This window comes from Crotalus tigris, unplaced genomic scaffold (genome assembly GCF_016545835.1).
Source record: "Crotalus tigris isolate CLP2741 ecotype Arizona unplaced genomic scaffold, ASM1654583v1 scf7180000018544.1747854, whole genome shotgun sequence".
NCBI lineage: Eukaryota > Metazoa > Chordata > Lepidosauria > Squamata > Viperidae > Crotalus > Crotalus tigris.
The window spans coordinates 402,078-426,333 of NW_024097068.1; the positions used below are offsets into that span (position 1 = coordinate 402,078).

General features: G+C 36.7%; 1 protein-coding gene across 1 annotated transcript in view; it reads left to right on the forward strand.

The window, feature by feature from the left end:
- Positions 1-3,651: 3,651 nt before the first annotated feature.
- The window catches only part of IGFBP4 (insulin like growth factor binding protein 4), a 41,408-nt gene continuing 20,803 nt past the window's right edge, over positions 3,652-24,256 (forward strand). The window contains exon 1 of the mRNA XM_039353984.1: positions 3,652-4,117. Coding sequence (XP_039209918.1) covers positions 3,769-4,117 — 349 coding nt within the window. The 5' untranslated portion in view covers positions 3,652-3,768. The remainder of the gene's footprint in view (positions 4,118-24,256) is intronic.

A 24,256-nucleotide genomic window follows, 5' to 3' on the forward strand; every position in this document is an offset into this window, starting at 1 on the left:
CTTCACCAGTTGAGTAGTCCTCGACTTATGACCGGTTGAGTAGTCCTCGACTTACGACCGGTTGGGGGTCGCGGCATTAAAAAGGTTGAGAACCACTGTTCTAAGGTCACAAAATAAGTCTGAGGACAAGAAAAAAATTCAACAAAATGGATTACAGAGCAGTCAGGAGAACCATGAGAACTTGAAAGACAAAAAATGATAAGAGAAATTAAGAGAGAAAGAAAGGAAAGGATATTTAATGAATATGAAGGGGTGAAATCTTCCCATAAAAACATCTTACTTGATTTGTCTTTTGTACCTACAACAACATCTACAAGACTATGGGAAGACTCTTTCATTCAGCAGAGCACATTGATCAGGAAAGAGTTTGGCAAAAAAAAAAAAAAAAAGCTAAAATGAGAATTAAGAAATTAGATGATGGGATTTATCAGAGGGAATATTTAAAAATTAAACATCTGTTTGACTAAGAAATATAAAGATGTTGGATAGAAACGAATTTTAGTTTAAGAGGAATGAGCCCCTCAAGTAACATTTGAGTATTTTTTCTTTTTTTTCTTTTTTCTTTTGTTTTTTGACATGAGAAATATACAAATGTTGGGATGGTTTATATAAAGGAAATATTTTAGATACTTAAGTGTAATTGATCTTGAGAAAACTTTAATCAATAAAAATGTTTTGAATAGCTCTAAAAGATTAGGTAATTGGATTTATTAAATGGAACATTTAAAGATTAAACATATGTTTGAATATGGTTAAAGAGAAGAGAAAAATTCTGGATATAAATGTACATTAGCTTAAGAGGGACATGTATGAGGAAAAAAATACTTAAGTGTAATGAATTTTGAGAAAATCTTAATTGGTAAGAATGTTTTGAACATTGTGGGGAAAACAAATCTAAATAAGAATTTTGTAAACAGAATCTATGATGAGGCAATCAAGATGATCAGTTAGAAAAGAAGCTTTGATGTGGTTATTATTTGCAAAAATATTAGAAAAATGTCTATATTTAATTGTTATTTATCAAAACAATAAGAATTGTATTAATCCAAGTGTTCTGCCCAGACGGAACTCGTGGCTCTGATTCCAATCTAAACAGTCAGATAACTCACAAGCTTGGCAAAAGAGAATATTATTGGAAGAAGAGAAAATCAAGCAAAGCTACTATGTGAACTATTTAATTATAGAAACTAATTGTTACTGCCTTGGAATACTGCATCCAGTTTTTGTCACCATGATATAAAAAAGATGTTGAGATTCTAGAAAGAGTGCAGAGAAGAACAACAAAGATGATTAGGGGACTAGAGGCTAAAACATGTAAAGAATGGTTGCAGAAATAGGGCATTCTAGTTTAATGAAAAAAAGGATTAGAAGTGGTGTGATAGCAGTTATCCAATATCTAAGGGACTGCCACAATGAAGATGGGGTCAATCAAAACACCTAAATGCAGAACAAGAAGCAATGGATGGAGATTAATCAAGGAGACAACCAACCTACAATTAAGGAGAAATTTCCTGACAGCTAGAATAATTAATCAGTGGAACAACTTACCTCCAGAAATTGTGGGTGCTCCAGTCCTGGAGATTTTTAAGAAGAGATTGAACAAGGATTTGTCTGAAATAGTATAGGAGTATAGAGTTTCCTGCTTGAGCAGGGGATTGGACTAGATCATCATGTTTAAATGTATTTTGGCTGAACTAGATTACGGCTACTACATGCAGGTTGCAAAAATCCAGAAAACATTAGATAGTGGCAAAGAATAAAAATATTTGTATTTCTCACTGCCTTTTGGTGGCAGTCTGGATTTTTGTCTCCAAAATTTGATAGGTGCAAGCTAGAGAAGATGCCAGTTGAGATGAAATGTAAAGGTGCAGTCTTCTGAATGTCAAAGATATCTATATCACTCTGGAATTTTTGGCAAAAGGTAAAATTTCTTATGCTAAAAAAGAAAAGAAAGAGAAAGAGTGAAAGGGTAGAGCTCAGCCTCTTTAGCATAGGCAGGAAAGGAAATTTTAAGAGGATTGTTCAGTAAGCTATAATTAATGACATTCCCTCTCCTCCTCTTCACACAATATTTTATAGTGAAGAATGAAGTTGTGTCCTCCTTTTGATCTTGCTGTCCTGAACAAAAATACTGTGAAGTTTCACAGAGTTTTACTCTGGAATTTATTTTTAGTGCCAAAACCAACTCTAGGAGCAGGCAAAAAACTAAGTATAAGGATGCCCTTGAAGATATTCAGGGTGGCTTTATGGTACCAGGTAACCAAAATCAACCCAGAAAGATCTAAAATTAACACCCAGCATACAGAAAATGTTCAGGTGAGTATTTTATTGATAGGAAATATTTTCTATTCTCTAAAGTCCAAATTATGTCTTTAAAACTTTGCAGGATAATAATTATCTTGAAAGGTGTTCCCAGGTTTAAAGCTTCTCTTCCCATAATTCCAAGGACTGGATTCATGAGTCATACTAAGTCACAATATGATTGCTTGTTTGTGGCTTAACATGATGTATGAACCAACCTTTATGGTTTGTAAGCTATGATTTATGCCTTAATGCAAAGATATCCAACTTTGGGGGCTGATGAACACATCTAGAATCTTAAGAGCATGCTGCAGGCAATCTTTTAAATGATCAGGTAATAATCCTGCTTTTCCTTAATCTGGTGCCCTTCAGAGGTGATGCAATAAGCATTTCCAAAATTTTCAGCTAACACAGTCAATGGAAGGGTCTCACTTGATAAAGAATGGCTACAATCGTAGGCAATGATGTTCTTGGGCTTGCAGAACTGAGAGTGACCATTTTGTCTACCAGAATCAGTTCTCAACCTGTGAAGTAAGAGACAAACCAAAGTGAATGTTTCTTTAGTGTCCATCTTAGGTATCTTTAGATGTTGTGGCATATGCATGGTAGAGCTGTTTATTCCCCCCCCCCTTAAATGCCTATACAGAAGGAACCTGTGCATCTTTCTCCAAGGAATGTGGAGAAGTTCCAGACACATTTTTGAGCATATTCCAAAAACTCACATTTTGGGGAGTGACTTTCTGCTCAAGCAAGGGAATGCAAAGAGAAATGTGTATCTACTTTCCCTTGTTTCTAGAGAATCACAAAAGAAATGCATTTCTGCAAAAATAGATAATGGCCATCCACCTAAATTTATGAAAAGGAACTTTAGACAGTTCATGAAATATGCAACACAGTAATTAAGCTGGAACTTCCAAAGTCAAAGGCAGTGTATCTCAGTTTTCTATTGCTGAAGAGAACAGAGAATGACCTCACCTTGGAGGGTTGGCTGAGAAGCAGAGCACTGGATGAGTTGTGCTTTTTATACCGCGTGCTGTACATGTAACAAAAGAGTTTGTGAGAAACCTGTTGGGGAAGTGCCCTCACTCATAACTTACTAAAGTAACAGGGGAAGCATGGTGGGAGGGCTGCTGCTCCTGTTGCTGTTTTCCATTCCTAGCACAGGTTTCAGTCTTCGCAGCTGTGGCAGGCTCTTTGTGCTTCCTTCCTCAGGGCAAATAAGGTCTTTTCTGGGCTGCGGGGCAAGCTGCCTCAGTTATGTGGCTGCTGTGCTGTTCCTTCTCTGCTTCTCCCTAGAGCAGGGAGGTGTGGCCAGAGAGTGGTATAAAGTCCAAAGAATGAGCTTCTCCCCCCTTCAGTACAGAGTCCCCCTCGCTGGAGATCAGGCAGTCTGCTCTAGCAGCAAGACTATTCTTTGCAGCCTTTGTTTCTTGGCCCTTCACTCTCCAGGACCGTAGCCTGCCTACCATGCCCTCCCACGGGGTGTCTGTTGCCCTGCTGCTTTTAGCCCAGGTGGGCTTTTCTGTGAGCCTTGAGGCTATCCAGTGCCCTCCATGTTCTGAGGAGAAGCTGGCACGCTGCAGGACACCCTCTGGATGTGAGGAGCTGGTGCAGGAACCAGGCTGTGGATGTTGTGCCACGTGTGCCTTAACAAAAGGGATGCTCTGTGGGGTATACACATCTCGCTGTGGTTCAGGGCTGCGATGTTACCCACCACGGGGAATGGAAAAGCCCTTGCACACACTCATGCATGGCCAAGGTGTTTGCATGGACCTGTCTGAAGTCGAGGCGATTCAAGAGAGCATGCAGTCAACAGGTAAGGTGCCATCAGGTTATTGGACCCTTAAGGCTAGAAGACATCATTTGTGGCATGCACTGTTTATTGGGAATGATTTACAGAGCTATTCCACATGGGGAGGAAAGATTGATTTGGAGTACTTTAGATGAGAGGGCAATGATTTGAGCACACAGAATTTAAGATGCTGGTGCTGCCCACATCTACATCTCTTAACCAATGCCTGGAAGGAAATTGGCATCAAATTTGCATTCAGTATGTTTAGTTTAGGCAGGATTAAGTGCTCTGTAATCTCTCTGGGAAATCCATCAGAACTGTGTGTTGTATTTATGGCTAGCTGTATGTTAATTTGGCTGATAGTACAATGGCATGTTCTTAGTGGTGATCCTAAAATGATTAGTTTCAAAGAGCAAAGGGTTGGAAAGAACATTACTGAAGGGAGTAAGGATTTTGCTGTAATTATTTACTGATAGTAGTAAGGCAACACTGTTAGCAAGGTAGTTATTACTGTTAATGATGTGGTATACTTCAGGGTTGTAATAAAAAGGAAAGCTGCAGAGAAATGATCCTGTGTGAATATGGTCTCACATTGCCCAATTCCTGGCCAGGAAGGAAGCCAAATGGTTATACTCCAGGAAGGCTGGAGAAATAACTTTCCTACCTGCTCTGGCTTCTATATAGCTGAATAGGATTAAAAGGTGACCCATTTTAAATAATGACTTCAAACTAAAAAAACCCAAACACTCTCGTCTTCTTTCACATTTTACTCATATCACTCAAATAAACTTATTTTACTCAAATAAGTTTCTATTGGATAAGTAGGATAGCAAAAAGAGAATTGCAAACTGGGGCAGCATAGGGTTCATATGCTGAATAATAATAATAAAAAGCTGCAAAGAGTTCCTCTTGGATAATATGCCCAAATTGTGATTTGTTTTGAAGTGGAAAATGATACAAGCAGGAAAAAAAGAGAGTAGGAGAGAAATTTGTCCCTTGCTTGTTGCACTGGAGAAAGTTTTGAAAGCCACATGTATCTATTTTGTCCATTTATATATCATGCTGTCTAATAACAAATGGTATTTTTCACATATACAAATATTCAGAGAGATTAGTATAAGGATGAAGATTAAAAAATATCTTCAAAACTTTCTTGATAGAATTTGGAAAAAAAACTGATTAGACCATTTCTCTTCTTTATACAAGTTATGAAGATGTTTCACTGTGGACTAAAATGGTTTCTTCTTTGTATGAATCCGATATTTTTTTTTATCAATGATAAGAAAGTGGACTATACTACAATCCTAATGGTCAACTCACTAATCAATAAAGTATTTATCTGATGGTACATGACTAACTGAGAAATAAATTCAAATAAATTGAATGAGATTAATCTTAAAATAGATGGAGTAAAACTCTATCCTGAATGATATATTGATATATTGAAAGACTGGTTGGGTTTCTTTTTTTCTACATGCATTCTCAAGTGGGGAAATATGTATGAAATGGTATATTTATCATACACATACACTCACACATACACTCTCATACACACACACACACACACACACACACACACACACACACACGTACATTCAGTACTGTAATTTTGTATCCCATAGTAATGTGCAATAATTATTGCTCTTTAGGTCTTTTTGTCCTAGACAAAGTGATCCTCAGATCACTCAAAAAGCATATAATGGATGGCTAAGTGTTATTTCCAGTTTGAAGTTCTTAATGGTAAAAAGCAGCAGAGGTTTTCAAGATTACAAAGGCATAATTAATATCCATTAAGTGATAATTCATATGCATTAGATTGATATTCATACTTCCCTTTGAATTAAATAAATCCATAATAATAACTATTTCTTCTCTAGACTTGTCCTAAACCACTTAACCACATCATTGCTTCTGCTATAGCTACAAACATGCATTAAAAAGAGCAAGGTACACATCTTTTAATTCTTTGTTAATGGTTTTCAAGGATTTCCTCTCCTCAATTTTTGTATCTACCAGCTGCATGGAATAGGTGAACAACTCCTGTGATGATATTTCACCCATCATTACATTTTCTGGCTAATAGAGGTTTGGTATCTGCTGGAATTGCTCCATGTGGTGCTGCAATGGAAGACACTGAAGTTATGTCTGAAAGAATAAAGAATATTGTAATTTTTTTCATCAACCTTCATGTTATGGATGAATTTTTTTCTCACATTAATTATAGGCTTGTAAGAGCCACTTTTTGTGGACAAGGTCATTGCAGAATCCATGATCACAAAGGGCTGGTCAGGTGTGTAGGTTTCTCTCCTGCATTTGTTAATCTGTCTCATCTAGATCAGCTCAGATTTTATAATTCCTTATTTAATAATTCTTACTTAGTCATACAAGTGCCTCCTCAAAATAGAATAAACCTATGCAGAAGTGCCTCCATGCTGCTGGAATGGCATGCAAAGAGTTATAAGAGGCTTATTATTTCATGTTAATCTATTTTATATGACTTTTAAAAATACACCATTAGTTATTATGAGGATATGCACTATGGAACCCATAGGATGTTGCTCCAAATGAATTATTCTGGAATAAGGAAGGGTTAATTTTGCATATGCAAGACAGAACTAATATTAAAATCAGGATCAGAATGATTGTGTTGTTATGATCAAGGAAGAAGATAGAATAAAAGTTTTATATACAGTACATGATATGAAAAAATAGTCTTTGGTTGACAATCTTATCATGAGTAGATTCACATGCTAGGACAAGCAACAAACACATGGTGAAATAATAATAAAAATTATGACTTGGTGTTGCTATAATAGATACTAGTATTTAATTAATCAGAGAAAGGCATGGCAATTGTGTTCTTATAATCAATGAGTTTAGAAGATGCAAATTGCTTATACAGCTTGGAAAACCTTCCTCTTTTAAATAATTACAAAATGTACAGGTAGCCAAATCGTTACAAAAAATAAGAAAAGGGGAAGGCTGAGAATTCTGAAATCTGCATCGGCAGCGTCTTAATGTAAAGTTTGTAGGAAAGCATAATAATTCAGATTAAACTCTCTATTTCTGTGATGATATAAGATTGTACTCTGTACTGCTCTAAGGTTGCTGGGCTATAGAAACTTGCAAGCAATGGCTGAACTTTCATTTCTGAAAATATAGAAACCAAGTATCTTCAACCGCATCTTCATCCTTGGGAAAACACATGGATTTTTTTTTTGATAGGTAGAAAATAGATGTACAGTAGATCTATGACCAACTTCTTTGTAAACTAAAAATTAAATATAAAATTGACAACACACTTTTTAAAAAGATCTGCAGTAAAATTAATTCAGCATAAAAAAGAAAGTCTTGTAACAATGTGATTCTCAACAACAATACATTATGTATGTTCAGGCCCTAAGTTAAGATTAAAAACAATCCAGCTCCCCCAAGTATGGGCAAAACCTATAAGGTAATTGCCATTAATAAAAGTATTGTGGCAATTATTCTAGTTTGTGATCTTCTAGATACAGTATATTGGGAATGCAGTCCCAAAATTTCCCATCAGTTAAATGGTGAAAAATACAAAGGATGTGTGTGTGTGTTTGATGACTTGGCACATCTGCGAATCACTAAACTAAAAAAGACTGTTTCACACCCACAGAAAGAACACAAATACAGTTAACAAGTCCCCAATACAATATTCAAAGCCAATCATTGCATGAAGATCTGCTGGTGTTTTAAGATTAAAAAAAAACAGAACTAAGATAAATGTAATACAGAATGTCCATGTAAATGTCCCATCCATGAGGGAGATGGATGTTTTTTAAATGTGATATATAAAATAAATAAATAATGGTCACAGGCTTCATATAGTCCAAATAATTGGTCAAAGAAACTTGAGCTATAGTGGTACCTGGTTTTTAAAATTAAGTATGATTATGGATCTTTCTGTTCATCCTTCTAATAGAGTTCTTTTAGATTCTCCTCTTCTCACTCCTGGTAAATTGCACACAATTCTTTAGCTATTTGTTTTAAAGAGAACAGAATCTCCTTTTTGGAATTTTTGTTTTGAATCATGACATCCTGAAGCATTCTATCCTGGAAGTTGCTACAGGAAGCTGACTTTCCTGCTCAAATAGGTTGGGGCGATTAGACATCTGGAAAACAGCTGGATCATCAGAGGAATATCCTTTTTGAAAAAGAAACTTGAGCAAGGACTTCCTCCGTAACTGGATAGAAACAGCTTTTTGAACACTAGGTATGAGTGATATATTTATATTGTATCACACTTGTAAAAGTAATATGCAGACATTTAGTTGTTGTTGCTATGATCATTTGGAAAGTCCATGAATGCTCTGCTATTTAAGGAACAAACATAATGGTGTCTATTCAGTTTCACTAAGGTAAGGTTAAATTTATAATTTGGCTGCTGGAATTAATACATGTCATAAAAATGAGTTGTCTATAAAAGGGCAAGAACTAGAATTGTGACTAAATTCTGAAAAATGCAGTACAGGACTGGGCAAATGGTTGGCGTGTGGGTGTTCTACATATCGGATATTAGAGGACTATAGTGGAAATTTGGTATTGCGAACTAGATACGTGTATAGTATATAATATACATGGGCAGGTCTAGAAAAGTAATTTCTTCCTGCTTTCTGAATATAGCTGAAGTTTATTTTGCTTTTAAAAATAGTGTTAAGTCTATCTGATTAAGATCACCAGATATCCAGCAAAAGGAGGACATGTTCTCCTTTTTAACCTCATGTCCTGAATTCAGAAGGCATAGCCTTAAAATCAAATATTGTCTGCTCTTTGGAGTATTTGAAAGTATCTCTTTTGCTTTTCAAATAAGTGCTAAGTGCAAGCTAATAAGCTCTAGCTGATTAGTACTTTCCATTTATGCTGTCATCAGTAACATACTGAAGATTGTTGTCTTCTATAGGCTCTACTATATTCCTGCCACTGAAAAACAGTCTTTCTGATGTTGGAAAAAGTACTTCGTATGCAGATAGACTTATTTTTTGTTTGTAATTTTTCACTGTAATTTTTGTTGTAGATGTCAAGAAAGTTAAACAATATGTACTCCCCCTCCCCCTCCAAATATATATGTGCTTCTTTCTTATTGTTTATGTCCTTCTTTCCAGCTCACATATGTAGTAACTATATATTTGGGAGCATTGTTAAAATTCATAAAAAATTGTTGTGCACCAATTGCTGACCTTGATATGCTCAGAAGAAAGAGCAATGATATCGGTGGCTAAAAAGAAGATATAGAATGCGACGAGGCAGGGAAATATTAAGAGAAGGGCAGTGGAGAAACAAAAATGTACATGGGGAAATTTATGTCCTATAAAAATTGAGAGTATAAGAAAATTAACACTGGCTTTTAAAAGTCTAACAACATGAAATAAAATAACCTCCCCCATCTAGAAATCCTAAGAGATTAATGAATGTTAATGGGGAAGATTAAGATATAGAAATAATCAGTGGTGGGATTCAGTCAGTTTGTATCAGTTCGGTAGAACCGATAGTTAATTTTTTGTTACCCAGGCCCAGAATGGACTTCTGGAAGCGGCATCCATAGAGACAATCAGTTGTTCACATATTTGAATCCCACCACTGGAAGTAATCCTAGTTTAAACTCTTCCTAGTGACTGTTTGCAGTTATGACAGTGATGAAAATTAAGTTTGGAACCAATCCTTGTATTTGTGACTATAAAGCAAAGGAAATCTGAAGTAAGCTTATAATTGTAGTTTTACATAGCAATTGCTTTGATTAATGACTGAGTTGTTGGTCACAATTACGATCTATAGGCTTATGTTTCTATTTAATTGGGTTCTCCATTATTTACAGCTCCTTAGCAGGCAAGGAGTATATTAAAAAAAGGGTATTGTTTAGATCTCCTAGAAGAGAAATATTCCAGAATGTAAATGACCAATTATCTAACCAAACCCTCTCTTCTATTAATAGTCTTTTTAGTTTGAAATGGTACCATTCTTGAAAAAATATTTCTATTTAACATCACAGTTTTTGCAGTGGGAGGCATTGAATATGACTGTCTGAAAACTATTCCATCATCTATGGACTTTTCATTAAGGATTATAATTGAGTATTCTAAGAACTTTTTATGATGCTTATAACCATCATTTGATAATTCACACAGTAGATTATGCTGTCACAATACTTGCAATATAATTTGTGCTCCACTACAAAAAGTTTGTTTGTTTGTTTGTTTGTTTATTTTCAATTTCATATACCGTTTTCAGCACTACCTCAATGTTTTCTATTTTTGTGCCTTTATATCTATTTCTAGATGCTCAGAATAGTAACATGAGAATTTACTCTTATTCTATTTTAACAATCCTGAGAAGGAGGAAGACTTGAGAAATAATGATTAGATTCACACATTATACTAACCCATAATTTTGTAAAGATTGTTTCTTGAAGCCATAGTTTAGTGGGTTTGATTGTTATGCTAAACTACATTGCATAAAGGATATGGCTGGGATCCTACATTATAATAAAATACAAAAAATAAACAACGATTTAGTTTAACGTGTATTTTGAAATTAGTTACTTATTGTCCCATAGTAAGCTCTGGAGTTGAATAAAAGTTCCCAACCCAGTTCAGCATTAAATCACTAGTCTTATCTACACAGATTCTAACGGATGTAATACAAAATGTATTTCAAAAATTATTTTCTAAATCGTTTCATGATTATGAATACAGCTATAGAGTCTAAGTGTCTGACTATTTGCCATTTATGCAAGGGTTATTGGAGGTAAGATAAAGAATATCTTACTGGATAAATATTTAATTCTATATGTACAAGAGGGATTCCCCTAGTACATTGCTTTTTGTTCAGCTATTATATTTTAAAGTAGATTTTTCCCCCCCCATTGCTTACACTTATATAAACTCAGACATACAAGATGCTGGGTATACTTTGCAGTAAAATGGGATTTACAGTCTAATCTCTAACCATTTTCAAGTAGAATAATGGGGGATGACTAACATATTCATAATATGTTATACAATATAGCACATTTGCAGGTGGAACAAATGGCTCTTAATGTTCACGGCTAGGGAAATGTGGCGAGGTATTGGAACAAAGTAGGCTGAGCATAAACACAAAAAAGAATAATCACAGAATATTTACTATGCTGTGTACGTTTTGCTAGTTACTAATTTGCTGGACTGGAGAAGGAATAGTCTGTAGGCTGAAATCCCAACTACCCATCCTACAAAATAGTTTGCAAAAAAACCCCCTTTTTTTTGCTATCTTTTTTTTAAAGGTTAAATTAAATTAGATTAAAGTTAGATTGTTTGAAATATGAAAAACTGAACATGCAATATATTTTGTATAAGAAAACTAACGAAACAACAGATGGCAATATTGTAAGATAATAACAAAGATAAAATAAAAACAATGGTCAACCACTACTTTTGCCACTGTCATTAACAAGACACGCAAACCATTATAGTGGTCTGTTCTATATAATTGAGAAAACTGTTGTGAGCTGCTTGGAGCCGTAGTTCAAAGATGGTTACACGTACAAGTCTTTTAAATAAGTAAATAAAAAGAGAGTAGACCCATAAAAAGTTCATCTTCCATATTGATGATTTTGTAATTAGCGCAGAAGTGATTAACTGTGCTGCCTGAGGCAAATTTGTTGTAGCAGTACTGGCAACTAATATCACATTATTCTAATTTTTGAGATTGACTCAATTTCCCCAATCTGGTGCTTTCCACATGTGTTTGGGTTGCAACTCTCAAAATAACAGCCAGTTTGGCCAAAAGCTGTGGAAGACTGATTATATAAATATGCGGAAAAGCAGATTCATTACTGGGTCCTATGAGAGTCATGTAACCATTCAGAGATTACCCAATATTAGAGTTCAGTGACCATAGATGGAATCAAACCTTCCTGAGATACCTGGCTGCCATGCTAGACAAAGCCAGAGGTGTCTGCAAGGAGAGGGTAAACATGTTACGAGATGGCCATAACCATGCTGTCAAAGTCTTTGCCCTTTTTTCTACAACTACATAATTATGGCTATTATTTTTAACCCTGTCCCTGCAGGCTGCCTTGGACAAAACCCTGATTTAAACGCCAAGTTTCAGACTTTCAAACCTAAAAGTTCAACATGGTTGAGGAGATGACCGACTCATAGTACTTTCTTCTCTATGGCAGGTTCCCTTGGCAGGCAGGTTAATGTGTAGTTGAGAGCAAACATTTTTGCTTAGTGTCACCCTCAATACCAGGAATAGGTTTTCTGAAATTGTTATTTTTGGTGATGTCATTTACTGAGTGAGAAGGACAAATCAGTGCCCTTGGCAGAGTGGAAAAAGGTCATAACAGGAAAGAGGAGCAGGCAGGAGTGAGCTGAGTTGTGATTTAAATCAACAATTGAAGTATTTTTTTCCTCCAGGAACCCAAATAGAGAACTAATAGAGAGTAATAGGAATAGCTAGGAACCAAGACTAGATAGGGAAAAAACTTTTTGAATAATAATTGACAAGTAACAGAGACACCATGGGACTTCTTTTCCTGTACTGTGTGCGGCCAGCAGGTAACATTGAGACCATGTGTTCCCTTCATCTCACCTGGTGGTTGCTAGGTAACAAAAGGCAGAATGGCAGCATAACCTTTAAAACCTACTATATTTTAACGGAAGGCAATTCCTTTGTTTATTTATTTTACTCCCTATCTTCATGCTCCCCCCCTCCCCCCCATTAGATTCCTCCACTGCCAACTTAATTTTGTGGCTTTTAACCAAAGCTTTCTTTTCCCTCCTTATTTTAAATCTGTTTCTCATTTAGTGTGGCCCTTTTCCTCTCAGACAAGCCCCCCTTTCTGGCTCTGGTGAAAGAGCTGTTGACTTGCCCTGGATTGATTTCCTCTCTATTTTGTCTCCATTTCAGTCATGCAAGTCTGAGACTTTCCTCAGTGAGGGTTAGTCAATTTGCCCAAGCCACAATGTGATTTTTTAAAATTACAATAAAATAATACCAACTGACTAAAGGAAAGTGGCTGGTAAACCTGGGAATGTTATGCCTACTGGAGAGTATGATCTCTTTTGGTTCTCATCTCAAACTTTCCCACTTCAAATACAGTACATTCCACCTTTTTTTAAAAAATAAATAAATTATGTTTAATAATGTCACCTTGCACATTAGAACAATTATATCAGTAGTATTTGTCCTGATATAAAAATAATTTCTTCGTTGGCTATGTACATGCAATTACGTTAGATCATTTATTTTTAAATTTGAGAGCTTAGAATAAGAACAAGTATTGTATACATTCCCTTCCCTGCCTACCTGCACAGCATTTTCCACCTTAGGAACGAAGCCAGGAAGCAATGCTTACCTTGACAGGTTCAATGCAGAACAAAGAAAAGGAATTGGTGGATTCCTTTGGCTTCCTTACCCCTCCCAACAAGTAGCACATGTTGGAGGGGAAAACATGCAAACAGGAAATACAGTCTTTGTCTTTGTCTTATGACTACGATTCGGACCAGAACTTCTGGTTGTGGAATTGGTTGTGGAGTTGTGCCTGATTTTATGACCTTTTTTCCTTGGTTGTTAAGTGAATTACTCTGGTTATTAAGTGAATCATATGATCATTAAGTGAATTTTACTTCCCACATTGACTTTGCTTCTTGGAAGGCAGCTGGAAAGGTTGCAAAGAGAGATCATATGATCCTAGGATGCTGTGTCTGTCATAAATACATACAGGATGCCAAGCATCTAAATTTTCATTATATCACCACGGGGATGCTGTGACAATTGTGTGGGGTAACTTTTTTCAGTGCTGTGTAAGCTTGAATGATTGTTAAATGAATTGTTATAAGTTGAGGACTATCTATATTCTGTTTAACATATGTCAGTTTCTGGGAAAGTGGAGGTTGGTGCTTTAAACAGCATATATAGTGAATTGACAAGGAGACGGGGTACTTTCCATCTGCAGGCTCTCAGATTATTCTAAACCAGTCTTAACCCAGCTGACAGGCCAAGGTAGGGAGTAAAGCTTGGGAAGAGAATCCGGGCCCTTCTTCAGCTTCATCCTTTGCCCCATTCGCACTCTTGTCTCAGTCAGGTGTGGAAGAAGGAACAAAATCAAGTGAGAAGGAATGATCACTAAAGAAAGAAAATACTGCAAGAGAACGTGAGCAAATGGTTGTGGCAGGCAGGAAGTGGAAAGGAGCTTGTGGAGTAGGCAAAATGGTGCTTCCTCAAAGTAAAAACAAGTAAAAAAGCAGTCACATGAAATCTCTTGTTGGTGGAACTGTTCAAAAACCAATTGTGGGATCACTTGGGACAGAACAAGTAGCACATAGCTGACAGAATTTATCTAAAATATCCATATTTGAATCAATTTTCTGTGCAGCATAGGATTCCTGTTTTTTTCAGCACAGGTCTAGCCCTCTTTCAGAAGAGCACCAGATTCATGCATATAAGGTGGGTCTGACAAGGACCAGAGTCAGGCATTATGTGAGTAGATAATTCTGCAGAAGCCTGATGACCAGTATATTTCCTGGTTATAAAGAGGTGTGAAATTAGTCCACAACAGTCTAAGCTGTACTTGTCAAGAGAAAATGTTGGATTCTAGCGTAGCATGTTGTGTGACTCTAACCCCCTCTCCCCCCCTTTGCAAAACATAGGGATAGAGAAAAAAAAGTTGCTGAAAATGTTGCTCAGCATTTTCAGGTCAATCATGAAAACTGAAGTGAAGACTTCCTCATTAAGACAAATAAAAGGAAGTACATTGTCCACAGGTTGCAAAACCAAGAAGAATTCTGTGGAATACTTGTTTGAAAGTATTAGATGACACTGAGCCATTCCCTAGAAGCAGTTCTTGGCACCACTCAATCCTTGCTGTATTAGTTAATTAATTATTTCAGGACATTATTGTTGCCCACCTTTGCAGTTTTGAAACATTTCACAACACAACACAGAGCTCTATGAGTGACAGAAGTCAAATGAAGTTTATCAGTTGCTTTTATTGGACAACAAATTCTTCCAGAATTTCACAAACAGTGGCAAATCATACCACTGTTTCAAATGGGTTTTAAACAAGAAATTTAACTATGAGAGAATTGCAGAGTTGCTCCCATTATTAAATCTCTAGCAGAGTCCAGATTTTGAGGTCCAATGATTTCATACTTTCTCCTCTATTAATATTGCTATGCAAGATTTCTTCCATCTTTCCTTCCTTTCTCTATGCAATTTTAGGTTTAAAATAAAGATTGTATGATTGCTCACAGCTGTTCAATTATGTAAGCATAAGAAATAGTGGTGATGGTGGGGAGAGAAATGGATATCCATTCTGAAAATTCTTTCTGACGTTAAAATAGTTTAAAAACTGTTTTCCCCCTCCCCCCAAAAGTAATAATGCATATAGATTATACAGCATGAATTGGATAGTGGCAGAAAATTGCAGTCATTTAAAAATGCTGGTTAAATACAGTTTCTCTTGGGCAGCGGGAGGACATGGGGAGATAAATAACATTAGGAGAAGGAATATATGTTCAAGTTATCAGACAATACAATATAATGAGAAAATGATTGGGGCAGAATTGCATACCTTTTATTCATTAGGTCAAGCACAAACAGTTAAAATGTCCAAAAAATTAGAAAAAATCAGTTACAAATCATACTAGAAAAATAAGTACTAGTCATTTTAATAATTATGATAGGAATGATAAAAAGCAAATAAAAATACCAAAATAAATATAAATATAAAAATACAATAATATAATCTTAAATTAATTTAAAAAAAATGAAGTTGGCGACCACAGCTAACCCCCAAATATTCTTCAGAAAGATTTCATATTAAGTAGTTTTGGGAATGTTAGAAGACAAGCTTTGTTAGAAAACAAGCTTGAATTCTAGGGAGAGGCTACTGCACAAGGCCAGAGCAATGAATGAAAAACAGCATCTTTTCTTTTTTCCTACTTTCATTGAAGCATAGACATTACCAAAAACATCTCCAGCTGGCTTGTTCTGCCCAAATCACTGAAGCAATAGTATCTCAGTGAGATAATGGGGAACATATAACCAGGGAAGGTCCTTGGCAGGATCAAGATTTTAGGATTTTCTGAGGGAACCATTTAGAACAGAGATAGTCAACCTTGGCTCTTTTATGACTCGTGGACTTCAACTCCCAGAATTCCTGAGCCAGCTGTGCTGGCTCAGGAATTCTGGGAGTTGAAGTCCACGAGTCATAAAAAAGCCAAGGTTGACTACCCCTGATTTAGAACATTCAGGCAGCAGTTTAATGAAACCGAACATCTGGATCAAATGAACATACATTGTAGATGGGAATGGTCAACCTTTCCTTATTGGGGACAATAATTAGATAGAAAAAGAAATTTTAAGAAATACATATTTGTTGCATCTCAGTGCTGCTAGAGGTTGAGGTGGTGCTTCTACAGAATAAAATGCTATATACTTGGAAGACCCAGTGTGCTTTTCGAATAGGGCCATATATGATCATTTATAGTAAGTCAATATATTCAAATAGGCCTTTCTCTGTTGGTAAATAAATGTGCAAGTGTATGAATAAATACACTTTTATTACTTACTCAACTTTTTGCTTGTACCTGAATGCAGAGCAAAGAAAAAAAGCCACAGAAATATTTAGATTCAGAGCAACTCCCTGATGTAAGAAATTTCATCAGGTAAATTTCTTCTTGCTTCTCCCCAGTTGTTAGTCTGAACAGGTGTATTGGGGAAAAAGAGAAATTGTAGAAAAAAAGATACCAAAATAAGAAAATACTATAGTACAGTATGTTCAGTTATAATAACTAGCTACTAAATTGAAATAAACTATATTGGACTAGGTGTACATTTGATTTAACTTGCTAGAAGGTTGCTTTGTATAAGCTTTGTAAAAACTGTAACCATTCTGAATGTTTTGTTTCTTTAAAAAGATTGCAAAATACAGTGTAAATCCTGCAGCTTATATTTGGTGAAAGCTGTTATTAAATTCATGTCTCCATTCCAGTTATATAGGTTGTTATTAGGATTTCAAGATAAGATTTTTTTAATTTTATTTTTTAATCCATATGAGCTGCTAAAGAATTGAAAGTGTGGAATAGCTGCCTATTAGCATGAGTAAAAAGCTAACAAATTGGGAATGGATCAGTTGTCCTGATGGAGAATAGCAAATTAGGGTCAGCTTTTCTTTCCAAATCTGCATCTGTGATCAAATTTCCTTCACCACTGCCCAGTTTTCCCTCTTTTTAATCTTGTTCTGTGTTCCAATGACTTTATTTAACAAGCTTTTGTTTGCATCTGGCTTCATTCAAAATGTTTTTATTTGCTCCCATTTGAATTCAACACTTTAAAAGGGTGACTTAAATTTTTGCAGAACTGGCCAAGCCAACTTCTCTGCCCCGAGTGAACGGGCATTAATCAAGTTGCAAGGGAGCATATAGAAGTCCTGCAATTCCAGAAAGTATGTGTATTCTTTTTTTTAAAAAAAATGGTCTAGTTCTGTGATTTTGTTGGTCTAACTACCATGTGGTTAATAACGCAGAAGGGCAGCAAAAAGCTGTTAAGGCTAACATACTTGGCCAAAAAATCAAAAGCCAACAAAAATATTGAAGCACAGAAATGAAATTAAATTGGCCTGAAGCTGTTTCAACTGCCAGGTTTTCTTCAAGAAAATCTTAATAATTACTGAATAGTCCTATAAGGTCTTGCATGTATATATGCAAAAGTATGAGATGATATTATTTTGAAAGAATAGAATGGATTTCAAGTTACAAGTGAATATTTTAACTTTTTTTCTATGAAGAATTAGCAGAGGAAATGGACTCCATTAGACAAGAACATATTTGTCATTGTTTAAATGTCTATAGTGTAAAATGATTTCCCGTGAGGAAAACATTTAAGCACAATATGCATATCTGTCAAGAGGTATAGCTTGTTCTGCCAACTCTGAGTTTTATTAGACAAGGTCTGCTAAAACCTGTTGAGAGCTCAGTGCCCAGCAAGGTGCCTTAGGAATGATGATTCCTTGAAACTCCTGCACTGGAGGGCTCAGAGTTCCTGTGTTCATCACACAATATGTTGGAACAATGCTATATAAAAGGATTGTGGCAAAATTAAATATATCAGTTGTTACTAATGTTAAATGGATTGGTAGAACATGTCCACCAGAGGGCGCTTTGATAAAACCTCCTTAAACCTGGACCTTTTTCTATTACCGCTTCTTTCTGTTCCATCTGTAAACCAGACCAAGGGCTATTGAGTAATGTCCCCAGCAAAATAATAAGCAGGATTCTTGCCTTATTGTAACTTGAACTCCAATAACACAGCTCTTCTGTCTCCCATCACACCATTAAGCGAGTCCACACTATTAGTATTTTTTTAACCTGTTTTTTTAATTCTATAAAATATATGCCATTTTGAGGGGGCTGGCAGATGTTATCTCAGAATCACTGCACCATATCTTTAAAAAATCCTGGAGCACTGGGGAAGTACCTGAGAATTGGAAAAGGACTGATGTGGTGGTTCCCATCTTCAAGAAAGGAAAAAAAAAAAAAAACAGACCTAGGAAACTACAGACCAATCAGCCTAATATCAATACCTGGGAAAATCCTAAAAGATAATCCAAAAACAGATTTGTGAACAACTAGAAGCAAACAACGTTATAATTGGTAGCCAGCACAGGTTTGTTAAAAATAGATCATGCCAAACCAATCTTATTTCATTCTTTGATAAAGTGACCGAATTAGTAGACCAGCGAAACACTGTGGACATAGTATACTTAGATTTCAGTAAGGCATTCGACAAAGTAGACCACAATCTACTGCTTGGCAAGCTATAAAAAGGTGGAATAGACAACAACACCTCTAGATGGATTTGTAGCTGGCTGACAAACTGTACTCAACAAGTAGACCTCAGTGGTACTACATCCACATGGAGAGAAGTAATCAGTGGGCTACCACAAGGCTCTGTCTTAGGCCTAGTACTCTTCAATTTCTTCATCAATGACTTAGATGAGGGACTAGAAGGGAAACTCATCAAATTTGCAGATGACACTAAACTGGCAGGAGTAGCCAACACCCCAGAAGACAAGCTCAGGATTCAAAAACATCTTGACAAACTGGAACAATGGACCCTAGCCAGCAAAATGAGTTTTAATATGGAGAAAAGCAAAGTTATACAATTAGGCAGGAAAAATCAAAGATATAAGTACAGATTAGGTGAGACCTGGCTCAAAAATAGTAAATGTGAGAGGGACCTTGGAGTCCTAGTGGACGATCACTTGACTATGAGCCAGCAATGTGCAGCTGCAGTCAAAAAAGCTAATACAATCCTGGGTTGCATAAACAGAGGCATAGAATCAAGATTACGTGAAGTATTAGTACCGCTTTATAAAACTCTAGTCAGACCACACCTGGAATACTGCAATCAGTTTTGATCATCATACTACAAAAAAGATATTGAGACCTTGGAAAAAGTTCAGAGAAGAGCAACTAAGATGATCCAAGGCCTGGAGACTAAAACATATGAAGAATAGCTGCAAGACTTGGGTTTGACTAGTCTAAAGAAAAGAAGAAATAGGGATGACATGATAGCAGTATTCCAGTATTTGAGAGGCTGCCACAAAGAAGAGGGGGTCAAATTATTCTCCAAAGCACCAGAGGGCAGGACAAGAAACAATGGTTGAAAATTGATCAAAGAAAGAAGCAACCTGGAATTAAGGAGAAACTTCCCAAGAGTGAGGACAATTAACCAGTGGAACAGCATGCCTTCAGAAATCGTAGGTGCTCCATCACTGGAGGTTTTTAAGGACGGTCACTTGTCTGAGATGGTATAGGTTCTCCTGCTTGAGCGGGAGGCTGGACTAGAAGACCTCCAAGGACCCTTCCAGCTCTATTCTATTCTGTTCTGTTCTATTACTCTATTCTGTTCTGTTCTACTTTAGCACTTTCTAGTTATATATTTTTATCGTATTTGTGACCTCATTTATCTTGTTTAAAAAGACAGGAGGCAGCTTCCGGTTCCAGTTTGCGATGTTTCTAGTCACACGGGGAGACTCGTCTCCTCGTCAGCTAGCCTTCCCTCCGCTGGTCGACCCTTATACGGGTCGAAAGTCGCCCTGGAGGGTGCGACCTCCATCGAGGAGGCTTTAGCTCGGCTACGGAGGAGTGGTGGCTCCTCCAGCTGTCCGGGTGATCTCTGAGGGCCAACGGAGAAGAAGATTGGCCAGTAAAATGGCTGATCACCCTGCTGCTTCAAACCACAAGTCAAAGAACATCTAAGCTGTAAGAACCCCCGTGGTAAATCCGGGTGAGACTTTTCCTTGTTACTTTCTCTATTTTACTTTGCTTTTGGAACCTGTAAGAGCCTTGTTGGAATTATTTCCCTGGCTTGAGAAGGCAGCTTTTATGTGTTTGGGAAAGAAGACTTTTTTTAAAGACTATATCTTATTTTCATACTTTTTGGGATACAGAAAATTCTGTCTCCTTTTTTCTAAGAATTCCAACATCATCTGATGTTGGAAAATTATTTCTTATTTCACACTATACTTTTAAAGACTGGAAAAGACTTTTTCTTAACCTACTGAGGACATCTAGTGGTGAAAATTTAACATTGTAATTTCTGGTTATTGTTTGGAAAGTTTTGACCTTCAAATTATTTTTGAAAGAAGATAAGCTTTGCAGCTGTTGGGAACTGTGGGGGTGGACACTGACTAATCTTTATCAAATACAGTCCCCACAAAAAAGAAAAAGAAAAAAGAGATTTTTTTCTATTCACTATTAAAATGGAGGAATTGCATTCACAACTAAACTATAATCTTATACTGGAAAAGATATATGAGGCCACTGCAGAAACTTGTGCCCTATTGAAAGAACCTATTACAGAACTAAAATCCAGAAATCTTACGTCAAACATTCAAATGGATGCCCAGACTACATCTGATTATTTGACAAATCAAAACATACTAGAAGAGGAATTAACAGAGATAAAAGAGGAACTCATCATACCTTATAAATCTCTCATTTGTAACCTTGAGGAACAGAAGAAGCAAAGACTGAGATTTGAAATTACAAAGCAACGATATTCTAAGGAGGAGAGAAACAGACACTTGACACAGAGGATGGGACTCTTATTCTTTCAAAGCTCACTGCAAGCAACAAAAATAGATCTACTGGCTGAAAGGGAAGCGTCTTTATGGAAATCTACCTGGCATAGGAAAAAAGCCAGAATTAGATTACTTTTGAATGTTTGACCACCCAAACACCACGCTGGGTCTTGAGTACTTTTTCTTAAGAAATTAAAAAACCAATAAAATGTGTTTTTTTTTTTAAAAAAAAGACAGGAGGCAAATAAAATAAATAAGCAAGACTGTAGAATTCCTCCTCTCCTATTTCCTTCCTGATCTGTTCATCTATCTATCTTCTATCTATCTATCTTCCTCACTTGCTGTGCAACAAATTGCGTATTCTGCTCACAGCAACATGTTGAGGAGGGTGGGGGTAAAGAACAGGAAGCAACAGTAGCTGTTTAGTGTTCCATATCAACATATGCTTTGAAAGGTTTCTCTAGTTTCCAGGAAATGTTAATTCCCTGGATATCTTGACAGAAACTCTGATAGTTAAATTGAAACAGGTTTAAATACTACATTAGATGCATTGATACACATTGTGAAACTTAGTGATCCTCCAGTGTATTTCCCTTTCATATTTATGATTTATTAAACAAGCCAAACATCACAATGTTGAATAAATGTATAAACTGGCTTCTGGAACAAACCTCAGATACTCATTTAGTTATCACTCTAAAAATCCATGTTAATTTTTGAGCACATGGATCTGTAATAAAACTGTACATAGAATAAATCAGAATTCCCTGGATTTTTTTTATTTAATGGGGAGTGAGGAGATGAGCTCTTGAATTTTTGTAAAAAATGCAATATAGCAAGACCTGGACTATGGTTTCATTTAGTTCCTTCTCCATAGGATCATAAACTTAGCTTATAAGGAATTTTCTGGTATCTGTCTTCAAGAACCCTTGTAGGGAATGTATGAAAGTATGCTAAGCTTAGTACATTCTGGGGTTTAGGAACATCCACAATGCCTTCTCAGTTCTGTGTCCAGGCTTGAAACCTAATTAGAAGGAATGCAGATAATCTGTTTCATCTGGACCCTCTGAAGCAGCTGCCCACCAGAAAGGAAAGTTACAGATGGGCTGGAAGTAAACCACCATTACTGGGTCTAATCATGGCTTCTTGAGGAGGATATACATCACCTACTCCTTAAAATCAGGAGGAACCACCACTATTTTTCAAAAATGAACCTACCACTATTTAGATTCAATCACATATCTCCTCTTGGGAGGTTTTAAGCAACTGGGAGACACATGGATCTAACAAGCAGATAGATGGCTGTGCAGCAACCTGGGGGACTCTGTTCACTTTCTTGGAACATACAGGCAGAAACGCTTCCCCGATGATCATAGCAGACTATACTTCAGTCAGTTCCAACCAGTTCTGCACAACCCAAGTCCAACACAGAACAAATCTGAATGATTTTATTTAACACAGGATCCAATAATCCTCACACTGGGTATATGGATATATCAACAACCTGGTTCTTAATATGTTTTTTTTCTGTTTGTTGATCTTTGTATATTTTTGTAACAATTTAAATTGTTTCTTCTTAAGTGGCTTTGGTTCTGGATAATCAAGGCTTGTCAGCTGTGTTTTTGTTCTAAGAGCTCACAAAATCAATATGTCCCATTGATGGGACTTCCCATCCCCATTTGACTGTTTCTCACAGTGTTTCATGTAGGCTTCTGCAGAGAAGGAGCCTATTGGCAAGGGGCCTGGCATTCTGGAAGAGACTTTTGTTTCATTTCTGTTCACAAGAGATGCTCCTCCTCACTGCAAAAGCACCATGGAGCTTTTTTGTTCACAGAGATCGATAATTCAGTACAGACTACAGTGGGTGTGGGAGTATGTGTTTAAAGGCATGACATCTCGACCTTACAGCTGCAGAGAAGTTCAGCAAGAAGAAAGTAGAACACATATGCATACACATTGGGGAAAAAATCATGTTGTGCTCTAGCAAAATATTAAGTTTAAAATGCCCTGAATTCACAGTATCCTACATTTGCTCTTTCTTCTTCTTTTTTTTTAAGTTAAACTAACCAGATGTGCTCTCTTGACTCTTGCTTTCTGGGTTGCCAACATCTGGTAATCCCACCACTGGAATCACATTTAGCCCAGAAAATGGTTGCCAAGACTCTCCATAGTTGTTCACTTTGATACTCTTTGCCACAAATCCCTCCCCCCCATCCTGTTTAAGAACAGGATGAGTTCATAAGTGCTACTTATTGTACAGCGAGCATCCTTTAATCTGCCCTTCAATTTATATACTCTCCCATAATGCTTTACAACACTCTCTGGGTGGTTTACAGTGTCAACATACTGCCTCCAACAATCTGGAGCCTTGTTTTACTGACCTTGGAAGGATGAAAGGCTGCATCCCATCAGGATTGAACTCCAGGATGTGGGTAGAATTAGCCTGCATTCTAACTACTGTGCCACCATGGCTCTGTGTGAGCTGAGGGGCAAAATGCATAGCTAGATCACAGCAAGGACACCATCAAGTTAGCCTGTAAGTTCAAAACTCCATCCTGTGTTCATTGTAATGAGATGGATGGGGTGGGATGGATGGGAGACAGTAGGTTCTTTAAAATCCACTCAGCTGTTTTCCTGGCACTGAGCCTTCTGTTCACACAATGAGAAATTGCCAGAAGCAAAATGGTTAATAACTTTTGTCATGGTTACAAGCTTTTCTAGAGCACTAGTGAGGTCTTTGGCTAAAAGGCAATTTGAAAGAGGCCAGCATAAAATCGACATTATCCAACTTTTCCCCTTGCGGAAAGAAAATAAAGTATATGGCAACATCAGTAGAAAATGAGCATCCTCGAAGGTCTGATCTTTGAAGCTACATACAAAACCTGAAGAATCTTACATTCACTCGTCTGGATGATTGAACTGTAGTGGATGGCTGAAGAACAGTTGAATGGATAGCTGAAGGAAGAACACTGCCTCAGAGGAGAGGGACACCAGAGGAGGATCGCCCTGGGGCTTTTAGGGCAGGGCAATTCATTCAAGTGTAATGGGCACGGGGTGCTTAGACA